The 17,787-nt window shown below is 34.7% G+C and overlaps 1 protein-coding gene across 2 annotated transcripts in view; it reads right to left on the reverse strand.

Moving 5' to 3' along the window:
• SGCE (sarcoglycan epsilon) overlaps window positions 1-17,787 on the reverse strand; it is a 76,162-nt gene that overhangs the window by 26,825 nt on the left and 31,550 nt on the right. For both annotated transcript variants that reach the window (XM_017854970.1, XM_017854971.1), the window contains exons 4-5: window positions 16,071-16,143; window positions 7,284-7,482 (exon numbers count right to left, since the gene is read on the reverse strand). In XM_017854970.1, the coding sequence (XP_017710459.1) occupies window positions 7,284-7,482; window positions 16,071-16,143 (272 nt within the window). The remainder of the gene's footprint in view (window positions 1-7,283; window positions 7,483-16,070; window positions 16,144-17,787) is intronic.

Consider the following 17,787-nt stretch of genomic DNA (forward strand, 5'->3'; position numbering starts at 1 on the left):
TTTTTTTGAGGCGGAGTCTGGCTCTGTCGCCCGGACTGGAGTGCAGTGGCCGGATCTCAGCTCACTGCAAGCTCTGCCTCCTGGGTTTACGCCATTCTCCTGCCTCAGCCTCCCTAGTAGCTGGGACTATAGGCGCCCGCCACCTCGCCCGGCTAGTTTTTGTATTTTTAGTAGAGACGGGGTTTCACCGTGTTAGCCAGGACGGTCTCGATCTCCTGACCTCGTGATCCGCCCGTCTCGGCCTCCCAAAGTGCTGGGATTACAGGCTTGAGCCACCGCGCCCGGCCAAGCTGTTATTTTTTAAAAATGAAATAAAAGTACAGCACAAAAGTTCAAAGCTATGTAAATGTAAATATGAAGTCACGACTAAGCCTGAGATGACAACTGTGTTCGAGAGTATGTTCACACAAATTCATTTGCTCTTCACATCAAATTTGTATTAGGATTTAAGACTAATTTGAAAGATTATTTTTTTAAAAACCTATTGTACCTTTGGGAAACAAATAGTAAATAATTGACTAAAATTAAAGATCAAATTAAAAATTCAGAACAAAAGTAGATATGAGAAACCATTGGTATTTAGATGATCAGTGGATATAAACATATTCAATTTAAAACAAGTTATTACTTTTAAGCCTTGCATACATTCAGTTTCTATCCTCTTAATAATTACCAAGCCAACACCGTATTTTTCCTTGGTAATTGTGAAATATATTTGTAAGGACAGAGATAAAATGAATTTTTCTTACAACTGTTAATGGCCCTCTTGCTTAGACAAGACATTGATTTGTATTTGCAATTAGTAAGATTTTTAATTAATTCCTTTCAAGGTAACATGAATGGGCATAAGAGATTTTCATGCTTTGAAATGTTTCTTTCCTTAAATTATAAAAGCAATATAAAACATTACAGAAAACCTGAGGTATAAAACAAAACTCATTTATATTGCCAAGAGAACTATTTTCATTTTCCAATGTACCTTGCAGAATATTTTCAAATGCATATATTTTAATCTAATTGCAATAATCTCTAAAATATAATTGTGTGGCCTGCTTTTTCACTTACTACATCATAAGCATATTCCACATTGTAATCTTTGTAATTATAGCTTTATGGCAATATAATTTTTTAAGTACATATGATTTATTTCGCAATTATTTCAGAGCTGGACAACTAAGTTGCTTCCAATTTTTTGAAGTTATAAATAATATTACAAAGACTATTGCTGCATATTCTTTAATGTGACTATCCTAAAAGAGAGGTTCTAGAAGTGGAAACATTTTTATGACAGTTGACACAAATTGCCAAATTACTTTCATCTCTACTTGGATGATCCATAAGCTTTTCAACTTAATATGTTCCAAACTGAGCTCATCATTACCCCACCCCACCTCCACCTGTTCCTCCTTCTATCTTCTCTCTCGGTGATTGACATCCCCAAATGCTCAAGTCATGAACTCAAGCACCATCTCTTTGACTCCTCTCCTTCTCTCCACATATTCAATCCATCATCAGTCTCTGACATTTGCCCTGAAATAACTCTCATACACACCTGTCCACTTTGTTTTGTCCCACTGGTAGAGCTATAGTTCTAGTCACCATCACCTTCCAAAGGGAGTGAAGGAACAGTCCCTTAATAGTGCTCCTTGAACCCAGTCTTTGCCACTGTCCTCAAGTAGCCTACTGGCTAAATGAATGCATGAATGAAAAGCATTATACCAGTTTAAAAACAAATGGAACACAAATGTCATGCTCAACAGCAGTAGATATTGGATTTGTCTCATTAAGTTTTTCTAAAAAGTATATTTATGGCTTCTTTTATAGAATCACTAAGTTTGAACATGCTAGCTTTTTAAAATATGTAATTTTGTCTGAGTCCATGTGTAATAATAACTATGCTACACATGCTCAAATTATGTTTTTTGTAATTTGTTTTCCTTTCACCTAGTTTTTGATATATCAAAATTTTAAATTTGTATGAAGTAAAATGAGAATGATCTTTACCTTTATGACCCTACCACATGTTTTCAAAATTTCAAATGTGTATATACAGATGAGACAGGAGGCTATTATCAAGTATAAGACTCTCAATGAATGCTAACAAAATCTGGTACTTCAAAATATTAGAGACTGGAGTACACTAGATAGAGTTATTTCTTGTGAAGAATTTTTTTCTTCCAATTTGAACAATTCAATTTCTCTTCTTTGAGGTAAAATGCATTTATTGAGGCCTTTAGATTTATAATGTGAAGAAACAAGTAATGGTAAATAATTTAAGTCAAAACTCCACCTTTTACAGCAATAACCAAATAAATGGATCCAATGATTGTATTTTTTCCTAATTGTCCAATTAATGAACACACTTTGTTATTTTATGTATATAGAAGATAAAAGACAGTTTAGAGAAGAATATGTCCATATATGTTACATGTTGCCTGGGAAATGTTGAGCTCTCAAAAGCAGCAGCACCAAACTTCCTGCCTTTTCCTCCACCCCACTTCTTTATAATGTACATATCTACAATTAATCAATAAAATTAAGATGAAAAATAAATAATGAAAGATGTATGAGATTATAGCAAAACACATATAATAAAATAAACAAGTGAAAAAGTCACCAGAAATGAGGAAAACATTGAAAACTCGACAGGACTAATAATTATCTTGCAAGCCAGAGCACTGCATTTGGCACTGGATTTTCTTGTACCCAAATCGAAATTAAAAAACAAAACACAGTAAATGTCACAGTTCTCATCATTAGAGAGAGGAAAGCATGACTATTCCTTAGAGACCTAAATGTTTTATTGGCACTGAATTCTAAGAATTTCTTCATGTGTTCATGTTCCTCTTGTTCATGTATCCTCTGGCAGGGGAAAATGGATGCTATTAGGTCCCCTAAAATCCCAGCACCTATATCCACACAGCATTTCCTCCATTCAATCTTCCCTATTCTACAATTGTGATCTCTCTAAAACAAAAACTTTAGTATCAACCATTTTCTGCACAGGTCCTAATGCTTCAGGATGAAATCCAAATAACTTTTCCCAGAAGACAAGGTCTCACATGATCTGGTCTTTGCCCCTTCTGGATCTTTCTCCATTTCCACACTAAGTAGATTTCTGAATCCACTATGCTCTCTCCCACCTAAGGGACTTGCCCAAGCCTTTACCCCTGTGTAGCGTTCCTGTTTCTCATTTTCTCAGCACGCTAATTTGTACTTATATTTTCAACTCAGTCAGCCTTCAGTTCCTCTATAAACCTTTTCCAGGTGTAGAACTATAATGAGAGAGGAGCCCTCTCTGTGATGCCTCAATTGTGGTACTTAAAACACTGATTTTAATTATCTGATTATTTGCCTACTCCCTAGTAGACTGCAAGCCTAGATTGTGTTTTTAAAATCGCTCTACTCCAAAGACTAATAAAATATTATCCCATTTAAAAAATACTGAATAAACCTTAAACTATGAAAGAAAAAATGATAGAATTCAGAAGAGTAGATACTAAACATATAGTTGCATTGAATTCATTTGTTTTTTGATATAAAAATTGATACAGGTTTCCAATTTTATATTAAAGGCATTTGCAAATATTTCTATATCACCACTATTCCATAAAAGAAAGGATATTTGAACCAAAATTATAGGAGGGACATCATTTAAGAATAAAGGGTAATTCGTCCAGGCACGGTGGCTCACGCCTGTAATCCCAGCACTCTGGGAGTCTGAGGCAGGTAGATCATGTGGTCAGGAGTTCCAGACCAGCCTGGCCAACATGGTGAAACTCCATCTCTACTAAAAATATAAAAATTAGCCGGGCACGGTGGCAGGAGCTTGTAATGTCAGCTACTCAGGAGGCTGAGATAGAGAATCACTTGAACCCAGGAGGCAGAGGTTCCAGTGAGTCCAGATCCCACCACTGCATTATAGCCCGTGTGACAAAAAAAAAAAAAAAAAAAAAAAAAAAAGGATAAAGGGCAATTCTGTAAGTTACAATAAATAGAGACAATTTCAGAACCCTACTGAAATTGGCCCAGGATCATGACTTTCCATCAGACCAATATTGGGCAGCCATTGATTTCCATTCTTTTCCTCAAGTATAACTTCTCACTGAGGCCTCTGACGTACAGCAAAAAGCAGACAATCAGCGGGAGTACTTTGTGAGATGGTCTAGAGAATAAATTAGGATTCTCTGTTGCTGACTGAAACTGGATCCACATGCTTTGGTAACCAGAGGAAATAGTGGTAGGTTTGACAATCTCTTAGGAAAAGTGAGTATATTCTTTAATCCTCACACCCCATCATTCTCTTCATAGCCACCATTTACACTACATCACTGGCCTGTGGTTGGCAGCCATGATATGCCTGGAATGAAATATGAACCTGCTCTTCTTCCCCCAGCTTTATCCCAGGCTAAATACATCCATGAGGCCTTAGCCTCTAGCTCAGCATCAGGAGCAAAAGTAGCACCAAGACCATGCCCAGAGACAGCACAGTTGCCTTGGGGTTATGGGTCTGGCAAGGGAAAATGAATCTTTTCAGAGGGCTCAGCCTTCCTTTGCAGGAGCTCATTCACTTTGAAGTAAATATTTATAATCATTTTCTGTTTGATTTAGGAGAAGTTTGAAAGCTGTCAGTGAGTTCTGCCAGATTAAAAAAAATGCTCATCAAGAAGGATGAGGAGCTGAGATGCTGCAGGTTGGGCTCTTGGGGACTGACATTTAATTACACTTTAGGCAGTAGAAGGTTAGTAGATTTACTCTGAGGGTCTACTACTGAGGGCTACTCTTGGTCATCTGCTGTTTAACTGACTATACATATCAAATATGAAAAAATTTGCACGTAGTAATTGTGGCTGACATGTGTAATAGGAAATAATTTCATGGAGATCTTTTTCTTAAATCTGGGACTAAGACTTATGCTAAGTATTACACAGAATACATTTATTAGGTGCTTAATTAATACTTCTGAAGTGTATGAATATATTTTTAAACAAAAATTTTTTAAAGGATATAATTCCTTTGCTAGCTCTGACCCTATTTCTTGATCTTTTCAATATTTCATTTTTAAAGGATTTATAGCCCCTGATATTTTCAAAAGAAAACACAAAAGCAGAAAGTATATTAAGTGAATTAAAAATCATAATATACACAGGTAAAAAGGAAAGAAAGTACTAGTTAAGCATTGAATTTTTTTTTTTTCTAAATTTAAGGCAACAGGGCTAAAAAACTTTCTATTATCATGATGTTATATAACAACTCAAGAAAACATGCAAAATCATTTGCAGCAACAAACTTTTCTTTTTGAATTATAACTCAAGTAGGATTTTATTTTATGAGTGTTTGTATACGGACACTGGAGTAATAGAGTTGACATTGTGTACAATTTATAGAAATGCTATTTTAAAAGACTCCATATGAATATTTTGTAAAGGTTAAGGCTTAACATTAAATTAAAACTCATGGAAAGCATTTCAAGTTGGGAAGGGATCTGAGACAAGAGTCCAAATAAATGCCACGGGACTGATTCTCTCAAATATCTGACAGCATGTGCCACCCTCTAGCAGGTGTTGGGGGTCAGTCAGTTAGTGATTGAATTCTCAAACAAGTACTTGTAGGACAAAAATTCTGTTCTTAATATAGAGTCACATGCTCAGGCCCAGCCCTAGGCTCAAAGAATCAGTCTCTAGGGGGAACAAAGGCCAGGAACCTATCTATATTTTTAGTAATGTTCTATTGGCAATTTTCAGGCTAGACATAGTTGGAAAGCAGTGCTTTAGGTCACAGTTTGGTTTAGGGAGTTGCTTTAGTTTAGTTCAGGCTCTAAAAGTACCTCGACAGGTGGGACCTGCACTACTAACTGGAGAAAAAGTGAGACCAGAATAAAGCACAACAATGAAAAACTCTACCAATGCCTTGTTTTTGTGCTGTTTCCTCCAACACTATTTGGTCATTGTTTTAACAATTGTGGAACACATTGCCTTAAGAAAAGTGTTTTAAAACCTCCATATTTGGAGAATGCCTTCAGGGAAGATAGCCCCATTCATATCATTCTATGGTTCTGCTTTAATTACTTCATAGGAAAGAGAACCATGTTGTAACTATGAAGTAAAAATTTAAGCTCTAGAATTATGTTTTCATATAGAAAGCCAATCAGCACATAGACAAGAGATAAAGCAACCATTTTCCTCAAAGGACTTCTATGTATGCTTGACTGACTTCAAAATCCATTGCTATAAAATAGAAGATAAAATTGAATTCTGAAATTTTCAGGTTGGACTTTACAGCTCACTGCTTTTCCCAATCTGCCTTCTACCTACTCCCACAGACCGCATCCATGTGTACATAGTTCTCCTTTAAAGCTATACTTAAATTTAATTCTTACTAATCCACGTATTCTAGCTAATTCTAGATATCACCTGTATAAAAGTGTTTCCAGGATTATGGGTGAAGGAGAAGTTGAAAGGGGAATATGCTATGCAAAATATGATTTATTCCACAGACTATACTTTTATAGGATTGAGGGAGGAAAAGCAAATCTGCCTCAACCTACAGATTAAAAATTAAAGATCGAAGTTTGTCTTGATAATAACTTTACCCAGGCAGGATTGTTTCTTGACCTCCACAAGGTCAGAAGTCATGCTTTCTATCTGCACGGCTTGAGAATTGACAAATACCTTTCAAATGCATTATCTCACTTAATCTTTATAACAATTCTGAGGGAGAACATCCGTTCCCCACAGGAACAGATGAGGAAGTTGAGGCACAGAGGAGTTCAGGGTTTGCCCAGTGTCACCCAGCTTGTGAGTGACAAGGTCAGGCTTTAGGCCTTTGTGTCACAGGAATGGGTTTCAAATCCACCCCAGCCATCAGTCACCAACACATGGTGGAAAGAATGTTAAAGACGAAGAAATAGTTTCCTAGAATAAAGTTACAGCAGTCTGCACATCCTTCTGCAGCTAATAACTGGGGCGTCAATTTCCTTTGAAATTCATGGCCCTAAATAATCAGCTTCTTTATGGAAGGTACAAAAGACTTAGTGCTGTAATTTATGATGCTGACCCACATCTACAATTAGATTTCACAGACCAGGAACTTGAGATATAAAAGACCATTAACACGATATCTTTGTCAATATAGAAAATTACTAGTATGTTCATATCTTTACAATATCTATTTCTTATTAAAAAGAAAAATACAATAGACCATCTTCCATCTATAATAAGTTTGAAAAGATCACCATATTTAAAAAATCTATATTTAAGGCAATAAGATAAAGGTCTGCTTACCCCTCCTTCAGGTCATTAATGGGAAGTGGCACCCTGCCACCCCTGTCTAGGGCTGATGTGATGTTTATGGCATTCAGGCGCTCTGGCTGCCACACATTTTTCACTGCCCCAAGAAAGTCTCCAAGAACCTCACTGGCCAACATTTCTTCTACATTCATATTCTTAATGAAGAATTCTGCTTGATATGGCAACGGGAAGTCTAATTTTGGTGAAAAAGGGCATGCATATCTTTAATGAAGTAGTCTTTTAAAAAGGAAACAAAAGAACAATTTGCGATTTGTTGAGTTCTGTCATAATCCTGGCAGCAGGAAGCAATATTAATACTGACTTTAAAGGCTTTCTGTATAACAGAGGATGTATCTAAAAACATAACCGACACTAGAAACAGAACTTTATCTACAATATAATAAAATCCAAGGCTCACCAGAGACATCAGGGCAATTTATAATCATAGGATTTGGCAAAACAACTAAGAAAAGATAAATCTGCATTTTAAATTTATAATATTACTCATCTTTTGGGAGCATGCTAAAATATTAGTTTTTCTGAAATAAAAATCAATTATATGTCCAACAGGAATTCTAAAAACCAGAACAATTCCACAGTTTTTAATCGCACTATAATTAAATATTCTAGAAAAATTATAAAGTTCTCATGGAATTCCACTTCACATTGTTGGAGATTTGGTGTTTTTTCCTCCATAATGTGTCATCAAAATTTCTCTCTAAGTATTTCATGATTCACATATTAAAACAACCCCATGTCAAACTCAGCCTTTCGATATAAGAAACTGTAAATATATATAAAGATAATTTGTTACTCAAATGCTACTCTTCAATTACAAATCATCACTCTCTATATTCTAATTGTTCTCTTATGATAAATAATAGCTTTCTGTTTATTTAATAATATTTCTGTAAGAATAAAGGTTAATTTTTTAAATGTATTTACTATGAGGCAGGCCAAGCTAGGGGACTTAAGTGAATTAGAACATTTAATTCTCACAAGAGGGTGAGTAGCTGTTTGTATTTTTCATTATACTTTCCTATGAGAAAGCTTATTTTTAGAGAGGTCCAGAAGCTTATCTCATAATGTGAACTCACCTCATATGATTTTTATTTATGCTAAAAGAGACTGCATATATAAGGTGCTCAGCAGAGCTCCCAACACATAGTAGGAGCCTATAAAATATTAGATGTTAGCTTAATTATAATAATATGAAAAGGTTGATTATCTGAATGTGTACTTTAAGAGGACAAGAAAATGCTTCTAGGTGCTACACAGATTTAAAGTCCCCAGTAGTAATTACACTATGTATATCCTCTCATTTATGTCCATAAAATTCATGTATCTGTAAGATATTCCACTTTTATTTAATGAACAAAAAATAAAAATTACATTAAGTACCTGAAATCTTGGTTAACTTACTTCTTATGAAGCATCCTATGAAAGGTCATTTGATGCCTGAGATGAAGTCAGAGAAGAAACTATGGCTTCAGAATTTTCAGGAGTTTTCTAGAGTTTGGTCATCACTTTTCAAAGATTTAGTTTTTCAAAGCCCTAATCATACAAAGTTCTTTGCTTATCTCCTATATTGTCACTTGTTCTGCTTACAATTTTGTTAGATTTGCTTAATGTATAGCCCATCTGCAATCTAAAATATATTTCTTCTCATTTATGCAAATAAATTTCCTGTTTTATACAGATAAATAGCTTAATCATGCTACATTTATCTGCATACCTAGAAATAGTCATGCAGAAATGTGTTATGAAAAAGTTTCTTGGCAATAAATAATAAAATATTTATAAATAATATCAAATACAGCTTTTGAATATGCCAGAAGTCTAATATCTATTAATTTCATTCAATGTTTTTACATCCAGTTTTCTTAAAAAGTATCTAAAACTTTTTTCTTATGATCAGTGCTACTTTCTGGAGANATGAATATATTTTTAAACAAAAATTTTTTAAAGGATATAATTCCTTTGCTAGCTCTGACCCTATTTCTTGATCTTTTCAATATTTCATTTTTAAAGGATTTATAGCCCCTGATATTTTCAAAAGAAAACACAAAAGCAGAAAGTATATTAAGTGAATTAAAAATCATAATATACACAGGTAAAAAGGAAAGAAAGTACTAGTTAAGCATTGAATTTTTTTTTTTTCTAAATTTAAGGCAACAGGGCTAAAAAACTTTCTATTATCATGATGTTATATAACAACTCAAGAAAACATGCAAAATCATTTGCAGCAACAAACTTTTCTTTTGAATTATAACTCAAGTAGGATTTTATTTTATGAGTGTTTGTATACGGACACTGGAGTAATAGAGTTGACATTGTGTACAATTTATAGAAATGCTATTTTAAAAGACTCCATATGAATATTTTGTAAAGGTTAAGGCTTAACATTAAATTAAAACTCATGGAAAGCATTTCAAGTTGGGAAGGGATCTGAGACAAGAGTCCAAATAAATGCCACGGGACTGATTCTCTCAAATATCTGACAGCATGTGCCACCCTCTAGCAGGTGTTGGGGTCAGTCAGTTAGTGATTGAATTCTCAAACAAGTACTTGTAGGACAAAATTCTGTTCTTAATATAGAGTCACATGCTCAGGCCCAGCCCTAGGCTCAAAGAATCAGTCTCTAGGGGAACAAAGGCCAGGAACCTATCTATATTTTAGTAATGTTCTATTGGCAATTTTCAGGCTAGACATAGTTGGAAAGCAGTGCTTTAGGTCACAGTTTGGTTTAGGGAGTTGCTTTAGTTTAGTTCAGGCTCTAAAAGTACCTCGACAGGTGGGACCTGCACTACTAACTGGAGAAAAGTGAGACCAGAATAAAGCACAACAATGAAAACTCTACCAATGCCTTGTTTTGTGCTGTTTCCTCCAACACTATTTGGTCATTGTTTTAACAATTGTGGAACACATTGCCTTAAGAAAAGTGTTTTAAAACCTCCATATTTGGAGAATGCCTTCAGGGAAGATAGCCCCATTCATATCATTCTATGGTTCTGCTTTAATTACTTCATAGGAAAGAGAACCATGTTGTAACTATGAAGTAAAATTTAAGCTCTAGAATTATGTTTTCATATAGAAAGCCAATCAGCACATAGACAAGAGATAAAGCAACCATTTTCCTCAAAGGACTTCTATGTATGCTTGACTGACTTCAAAATCCATTGCTATAAAATAGAAGATAAAATTGAATTCTGAAATTTTCAGGTTGGACTTTACAGCTCACTGCTTTTCCCAATCTGCCTTCTACCTACTCCCACAGACCGCATCCATGTGTACATAGTTCTCCTTTAAAGCTATACTTAAATTTAATTCTTACTAATCCACGTATTCTAGCTAATTCTAGATATCACCTGTATAAAAGTGTTTCCAGGATTATGGGTGAAGGAGAAGTTGAAAGGGGAATATGCTATGCAAAATATGATTTATTCCACAGACTATACTTTTATAGGATTGAGGGAGGAAAAGCAAATCTGCCTCAACCTACAGATTAAAATTAAAGATCGAAGTTTGTCTTGATAATAACTTTACCCAGGCAGGATTGTTTCTTGACCTCCACAAGGTCAGAAGTCATGCTTTCTATCTGCACGGCTTGAGAATTGACAAATACCTTTCAAATGCATTATCTCACTTAATCTTTATAACAATTCTGAGGGAGAACATCCGTTCCCCACAGGAACAGATGAGGAAGTTGAGGCACAGAGGAGTTCAGGGTTTGCCCAGTGTCACCCAGCTTGTGAGTGACAAGGTCAGGCTTTAGGCCTTTGTGTCACAGGAATGGGTTTCAAATCCACCCCAGCCATCAGTCACCAACACATGGTGGAAAGAATGTTAAAGACGAAGAAATAGTTTCCTAGAATAAAGTTACAGCAGTCTGCACATCCTTCTGCAGCTAATAACTGGGGCGTCAATTTCCTTTGAAATTCATGGCCCTAAATAATCAGCTTCTTTATGGAAGGTACAAAAGACTTAGTGCTGTAATTTATGATGCTGACCCACATCTACAATTAGATTTCACAGACCAGGAACTTGAGATATAAAAGACCATTAACACGATATCTTTGTCAATATAGAAAATTACTAGTATGTTCATATCTTTACAATATCTATTTCTTATTAAAAGAAAATACAATAGACCATCTTCCATCTATAATAAGTTTGAAAAGATCACCATATTTAAAAAATCTATATTTAAGGCAATAAGATAAAGGTCTGCTTACCCCTCCTTCAGGTCATTAATGGGAAGTGGCACCCTGCCACCCCTGTCTAGGGCTGATGTGATGTTTATGGCATTCAGGCGCTCTGGCTGCCACACATTTTCACTGCCCCAAGAAAGTCTCCAAGAACCTCACTGGCCAACATTTCTTCTACATTCATATTCTTAATGAAGAATTCTGCTTGATATGGCAACGGGAAGTCTAATTTTGGTGAAAAGGGCATGCATATCTTTAATGAAGTAGTCTTTTAAAAGGAAACAAAAGAACAATTTGCGATTTGTTGAGTTCTGTCATAATCCTGGCAGCAGGAAGCAATATTAATACTGACTTTAAAGGCTTTCTGTATAACAGAGGATGTATCTAAAACATAACCGACACTAGAAACAGAACTTTATCTACAATATAATAAAATCCAAGGCTCACCAGAGACATCAGGGCAATTTATAATCATAGGATTTGGCAAAACAACTAAGAAAAGATAAATCTGCATTTTAAATTTATAATATTACTCATCTTTTGGGAGCATGCTAAAATATTAGTTTTCTGAAATAAAATCAATTATATGTCCAACAGGAATTCTAAAACCAGAACAATTCCACAGTTTTAATCGCACTATAATTAAATATTCTAGAAAATTATAAAGTTCTCATGGAATTCCACTTCACATTGTTGGAGATTTGGTGTTTTTTCCTCCATAATGTGTCATCAAAATTTCTCTCTAAGTATTTCATGATTCACATATTAAAACAACCCCATGTCAAACTCAGCCTTTCGATATAAGAAACTGTAAATATATATAAAGATAATTTGTTACTCAAATGCTACTCTTCAATTACAAATCATCACTCTCTATATTCTAATTGTTCTCTTATGATAAATAATAGCTTTCTGTTTATTTAATAATATTTCTGTAAGAATAAAGGTTAATTTTTTAAATGTATTTACTATGAGGCAGGCCAAGCTAGGGGACTTAAGTGAATTAGAACATTTAATTCTCACAAGAGGGTGAGTAGCTGTTTGTATTTTCATTATACTTTCCTATGAGAAAGCTTATTTTAGAGAGGTCCAGAAGCTTATCTCATAATGTGAACTCACCTCATATGATTTTATTTATGCTAAAAGAGACTGCATATATAAGGTGCTCAGCAGAGCTCCCAACACATAGTAGGAGCCTATAAAATATTAGATGTTAGCTTAATTATAATAATATGAAAAGGTTGATTATCTGAATGTGTACTTTAAGAGGACAAGAAAATGCTTCTAGGTGCTACACAGATTTAAAGTCCCCAGTAGTAATTACACTATGTATATCCTCTCATTTATGTCCATAAAATTCATGTATCTGTAAGATATTCCACTTTTATTTAATGAACAAAAAATAAAATTACATTAAGTACCTGAAATCTTGGTTAACTTACTTCTTATGAAGCATCCTATGAAAGGTCATTTGATGCCTGAGATGAAGTCAGAGAAGAAACTATGGCTTCAGAATTTTCAGGAGTTTTCTAGAGTTTGGTCATCACTTTTCAAAGATTTAGTTTTCAAAGCCCTAATCATACAAAGTTCTTTGCTTATCTCCTATATTGTCACTTGTTCTGCTTACAATTTTGTTAGATTTGCTTAATGTATAGCCCATCTGCAATCTAAAATATATTTCTTCTCATTTATGCAAATAAATTTCCTGTTTTATACAGATAAATAGCTTAATCATGCTACATTTATCTGCATACCTAGAAATAGTCATGCAGAAATGTGTTATGAAAAGTTTCTTGGCAATAAATAATAAAATATTTATAAATAATATCAAATACAGCTTTTGAATATGCCAGAAGTCTAATATCTATTAATTTCATTCAATGTTTTACATCCAGTTTTCTTAAAAGTATCTAAAACTTTTTTCTTATGATCAGTGCTACTTTCTGGAGAATTATTATCTGGCTTTTCCTGTTCCATGTGATCCCGCTTCATGGCTCCTTTTCTGAGACCTGCTGCAAAGCCTGTGGTTGCCACCACACCCCTCAGAGGCTCTGAGCTGGGCAGCTGCCTGCTATCTACCCATCCAAGAGCTGCTGCCAGGCCTCCCAGAGATGAGTCACAGCAGCTTTCTAACTCTGGGGAAATCCCATGCCTGCTATATTTGGAAATCACAGAGGCCAAGAGAACAGTAGGCCAACAGATTGGTGGCAGGCCTCTGAGGCACTAAACCCAATTTAGAGAATCACTTTATGTACTCTCCTTGAGCTTCATGCTGTGTGAGTCTACATGACTAATTTCCCATTAGGTCTCTCAGAACAGGAGACAGCTGGGCAGGGAGTTGGACAGAGCATGATTACCCTGATATACAACTTTTGTTATTTCTTTTCCTAAATCTAATCTGGGATAAATAACATGAGTGTAGGCCATGCTCAAAGATGTACATCCCACTGCACATACACATTTCTTTCTAGACCAGCAAGGACAAATGTATGGACTTTAGTGCATGTGGTTCAAATAGGTTTGGGCCACTAACCCTACATAAAGAGCAAAGGAACAAGCACCGCCTGGAGTAATGGTGGAGGCTTCTAAAACCTGTCTACTACTCCTTCTCACTAGCACACCTTCCAAACCCCTTATTTAGACAAAGAGCCCTGCTGCCAATTTTCAGTCCTACAGTTGTCTAGCAGTCTTCCATTAGTATCTACTTGACCATGGGTCCCCATATGTCAACAACAACATCTATTGAGATGCCTTGAGTAATCTGTATCTACAGCACTGAGACTAGATTTGAGAAGGAAGAAGTTCAAATTATAGACCAAGCTTTCAGTTTGTAGGGACTCTCACACCTGACAGAGTTTCAAGTCCCTTTGAGAGCATAATGGTGAGGTGAGATGGTCCAAGGCCACTGTAGTATAACTTTATAACTATAACGATGAATTCCCAAGGAGGAAGGAAACTTTTCAATTATTCTGCTCATTAAGTGTATTCCAATTCTACAGGGCCAGCTTAGACAGCATGCAAGCATCCAATCACCACTGTAGTCAAGAACAAAAGTCTCCCTGATCCAAACATAAATACCTACCAAAAGCCTTTGGAAAGTGGGAGAGTGAACAGGGAGTCTTCTGTCCAGGCCTAGAGAACTGGCACTTGGACTTACTTTTCATATATGAAGGTCATTTTAAATTTTAAACTTGCATATTTGTTGTCTACAATTGATACTGGTAAACACCTGGGGGAAAACATTCACTTAAGGGGGTTTAAGTCTTCAAGCAATCTCCCCATACATGTTTAATTTTACAGAAATTCCTTCTTTCATATAGTGTAAAAGTAATTTTTAAAACAGCCTTGAATGCATTATCATTAATTCTAAATTAGTAGGTTCTGATAAAATGTTTGGTGTTTGCTCATTTGTTTTTAGTTGCACTAGTAAATAGAAACAAAATTCTCCTATCAAGAATGCACAATTGTTTTCTTGTTTTTACAGGGAAAAAATTCTGGATCTGCTTCCCTCCTGTCATCCTCATAAATGATATCTAATATAGGGAGGATTATTCCATGATTTATACATTTCAACTACAGGCCAGGTGTGGTGGTTCGCACCTGTAATCCCAGCACTTTGGAAGGCCAAGGCAGGTGGATCACATGAAGTCAGGCGTTTGAGACCAGCCTGGCCAACAGGGTGAAACCCCATCTCTACTAAAAATATAAAAAATTAGCCAAGCGTGGTGGCAGGTGCCTGTAATCGCACCTACTTGGGAGGCTGAGGCAGGAGAATCACCTGAACCCAGGAGGCGGAGGTTGCAGTTAGCTGAGATGGCGCCACTGCACTCCAACCTGGGTGACAAGAGCAAGACTCCATCTCAAAAAAAAAAAAAAAAAAAAAAATTAACTACAAAGTATTTGGTGGTATTTTCCCAGTCAATTGATTTTTACAAGGTCAAAATATTTGAGAATGTAATTCTGAGAATAATTCCTTATCCCTAACCTTCAAAATTCTTAGGAAATCACTTACAATTTGAGCATATGAAACTTTAAATTGCTGAAAGACTCTACAAATTACTAATACACTATTAATTATTTAGGAAGGAAATTGTGCCCTAAGTTATGGTTTATTTGTTTTCCAGAAACCCTATATTATCACATACACTTATACTACTACCTACAGTAAATTTTTAAATAAATAATAAAAGTAGTTAGTAATTTTTTTTTTTGAGACAGGGTCTCACCCTGTCAGCTAGGCTGGAGTGCAGTACTTCAGCCTTAACTTGTAGACTCCTTACTCCATACTTATAAGAGAAATGCTATTGTTAGTCCCATTTTAAGGTGATGAAAAAGGATTAGAGAAATAAGAAGACTATCTGTTTGGCTTCCTATCTGAGCTTTTCATCATCATAACACACCATAATATTTTATAACACATTAGATATTGCTTAGTTTTCTACATCTTATTATTTCATCAGTTATATTAGGTATGTGGCATTTTAAAACTCTTAACTGTATTTTATGTAGTTATAAAACAATGAAATACTTCTTGTAAATAAGGAAATGATCATCAACATATTTTCATACATACCTTCTGCAGACATTATATTAATTATCAAATTATGCCTTGCAGTCTCAAAGGTGCGCCTATTGTAGGCAGTTATCTATTATAAAAGGAAAACCATATTAAAGAAGTGAAATGTTCTTTGTAAAATGAAATTCATTAAGGATTAAAATGAAAAAAATTGTCGTTCTTTCCATTTTCATTATTTGTTGATACACGTACAAAATAATCCTTTTCTAGGCAATGAGAACTCAGAGCTTTTAGCAATATTATGGGAAAATAAATAATTAGTCAGGTCTATTTAATGTACTGAAACAAAAAGTTAAAATCAGAAAGACTCTTTCATAGAAGGCCATTAAGCACTGGTAGCAATGCAGATGCATCATTAGTAAATGGATTAACCATTAAGAATTACTTACCGGTGATGTTCTAAGATTTCAAAAAAACAAACAATAATTTTTGTACTTTTAAATGGAGTTTAAGAATTATAATGAAAAGTACACTTTAAAACAAGCACATCTTTGTGTTTTTTGCATTTAGTTCTAAACTGCACCCCAATCAGTAAAAAAATGTCATAAATCACCCTTTGGAAATCATATCTCACTTATGATGGGAGTAAAGTAGTAAGGATCAGAGTCCATAAAGCTTATGGAACATGCTCAAAAACACAAATCAATCCCTTCATACGGTCAAATATTAGTAAACATTTGCAGAGCCAATAGACTTACATCAAAGTCAATTCAGAAACAGCCAGTGCAAACAACACACAAAGCAAAGGCCAAAAACAGGATATGGTTTCAAAACTTAAGGCCTATTTAACTTTATAACAGATATTAAATCATTCGGACACGTCTGCAGTACCTCAAAAAAAAAAAAAAAGAACAAATGATTGTGTCAAAATCTTAGAATCCCAGCACTAACCTTCTGGCAATGATTGCAGCTGGAGGTGACACTGAGACAAAAAAGTAGGATAAAACTGACTTCAACTAAAAATAAATATCTTGTGCATTTTAAAACAAATATCAAAGATTTTTATACATTACATGAGTGTCAAAAAAATAAGTTGCAGTCATTGAAAATACTGAGTTAGAATAGTAAGAATTTTGAAATAAATAATTCCAAACCTTTAACACTGTTTAAAAGGTACATATTTTGAAAGGCATATTACTCCATAAAATTAAAAGAAACTCTCTCTCCATGATTTGTCAAATTTCCATCATATTTAATTATTTCCTTGCTGCTATCTGTTGGGACACATGATCAATTAATTTCACACCAAACATTAAAATTAAGACTAGCCATTAAACAAACTAGGAATTTTGCTCAAATGAAACATACAAAAAATGTTAACTAACTTTTGTTGAGAAACTTCATCATTTGAAAAGTTTACCCTGCAAAACATTTAATCACATTTTCAATAAAAGTATAATCCTCTAGTATTTGTTACAATATCATGAAGCTTCAGCTCAGAAAAGATAGATTTTTTCAAATTAATAGCAACATTTTATGGGTAGCCTTCCCTTAATCATCACAAATTTCCTTATTATAAGTTTCATAAATTCCAATAAATGTCTTTATTTTTAAATAATGCAGACTATTGAAGGGAGTGAAGAGTATTTCATATCAGGAGGAAGAATTTTATTATCTGATTTTATAGTTGATGCTTAATTTTAACAGCTGTATCAGAATGTAGTCCTTCTATCACTTCCAATGAGACATTTAATTGCTGTAATATCCTCAGATT

Source organism: Rhinopithecus bieti, unplaced genomic scaffold, assembly GCF_001698545.2.
Source record: "Rhinopithecus bieti isolate Rb0 unplaced genomic scaffold, ASM169854v2 scaffold_39006, whole genome shotgun sequence".
Taxonomy (NCBI): Eukaryota; Metazoa; Chordata; class Mammalia; order Primates; family Cercopithecidae; genus Rhinopithecus; species Rhinopithecus bieti.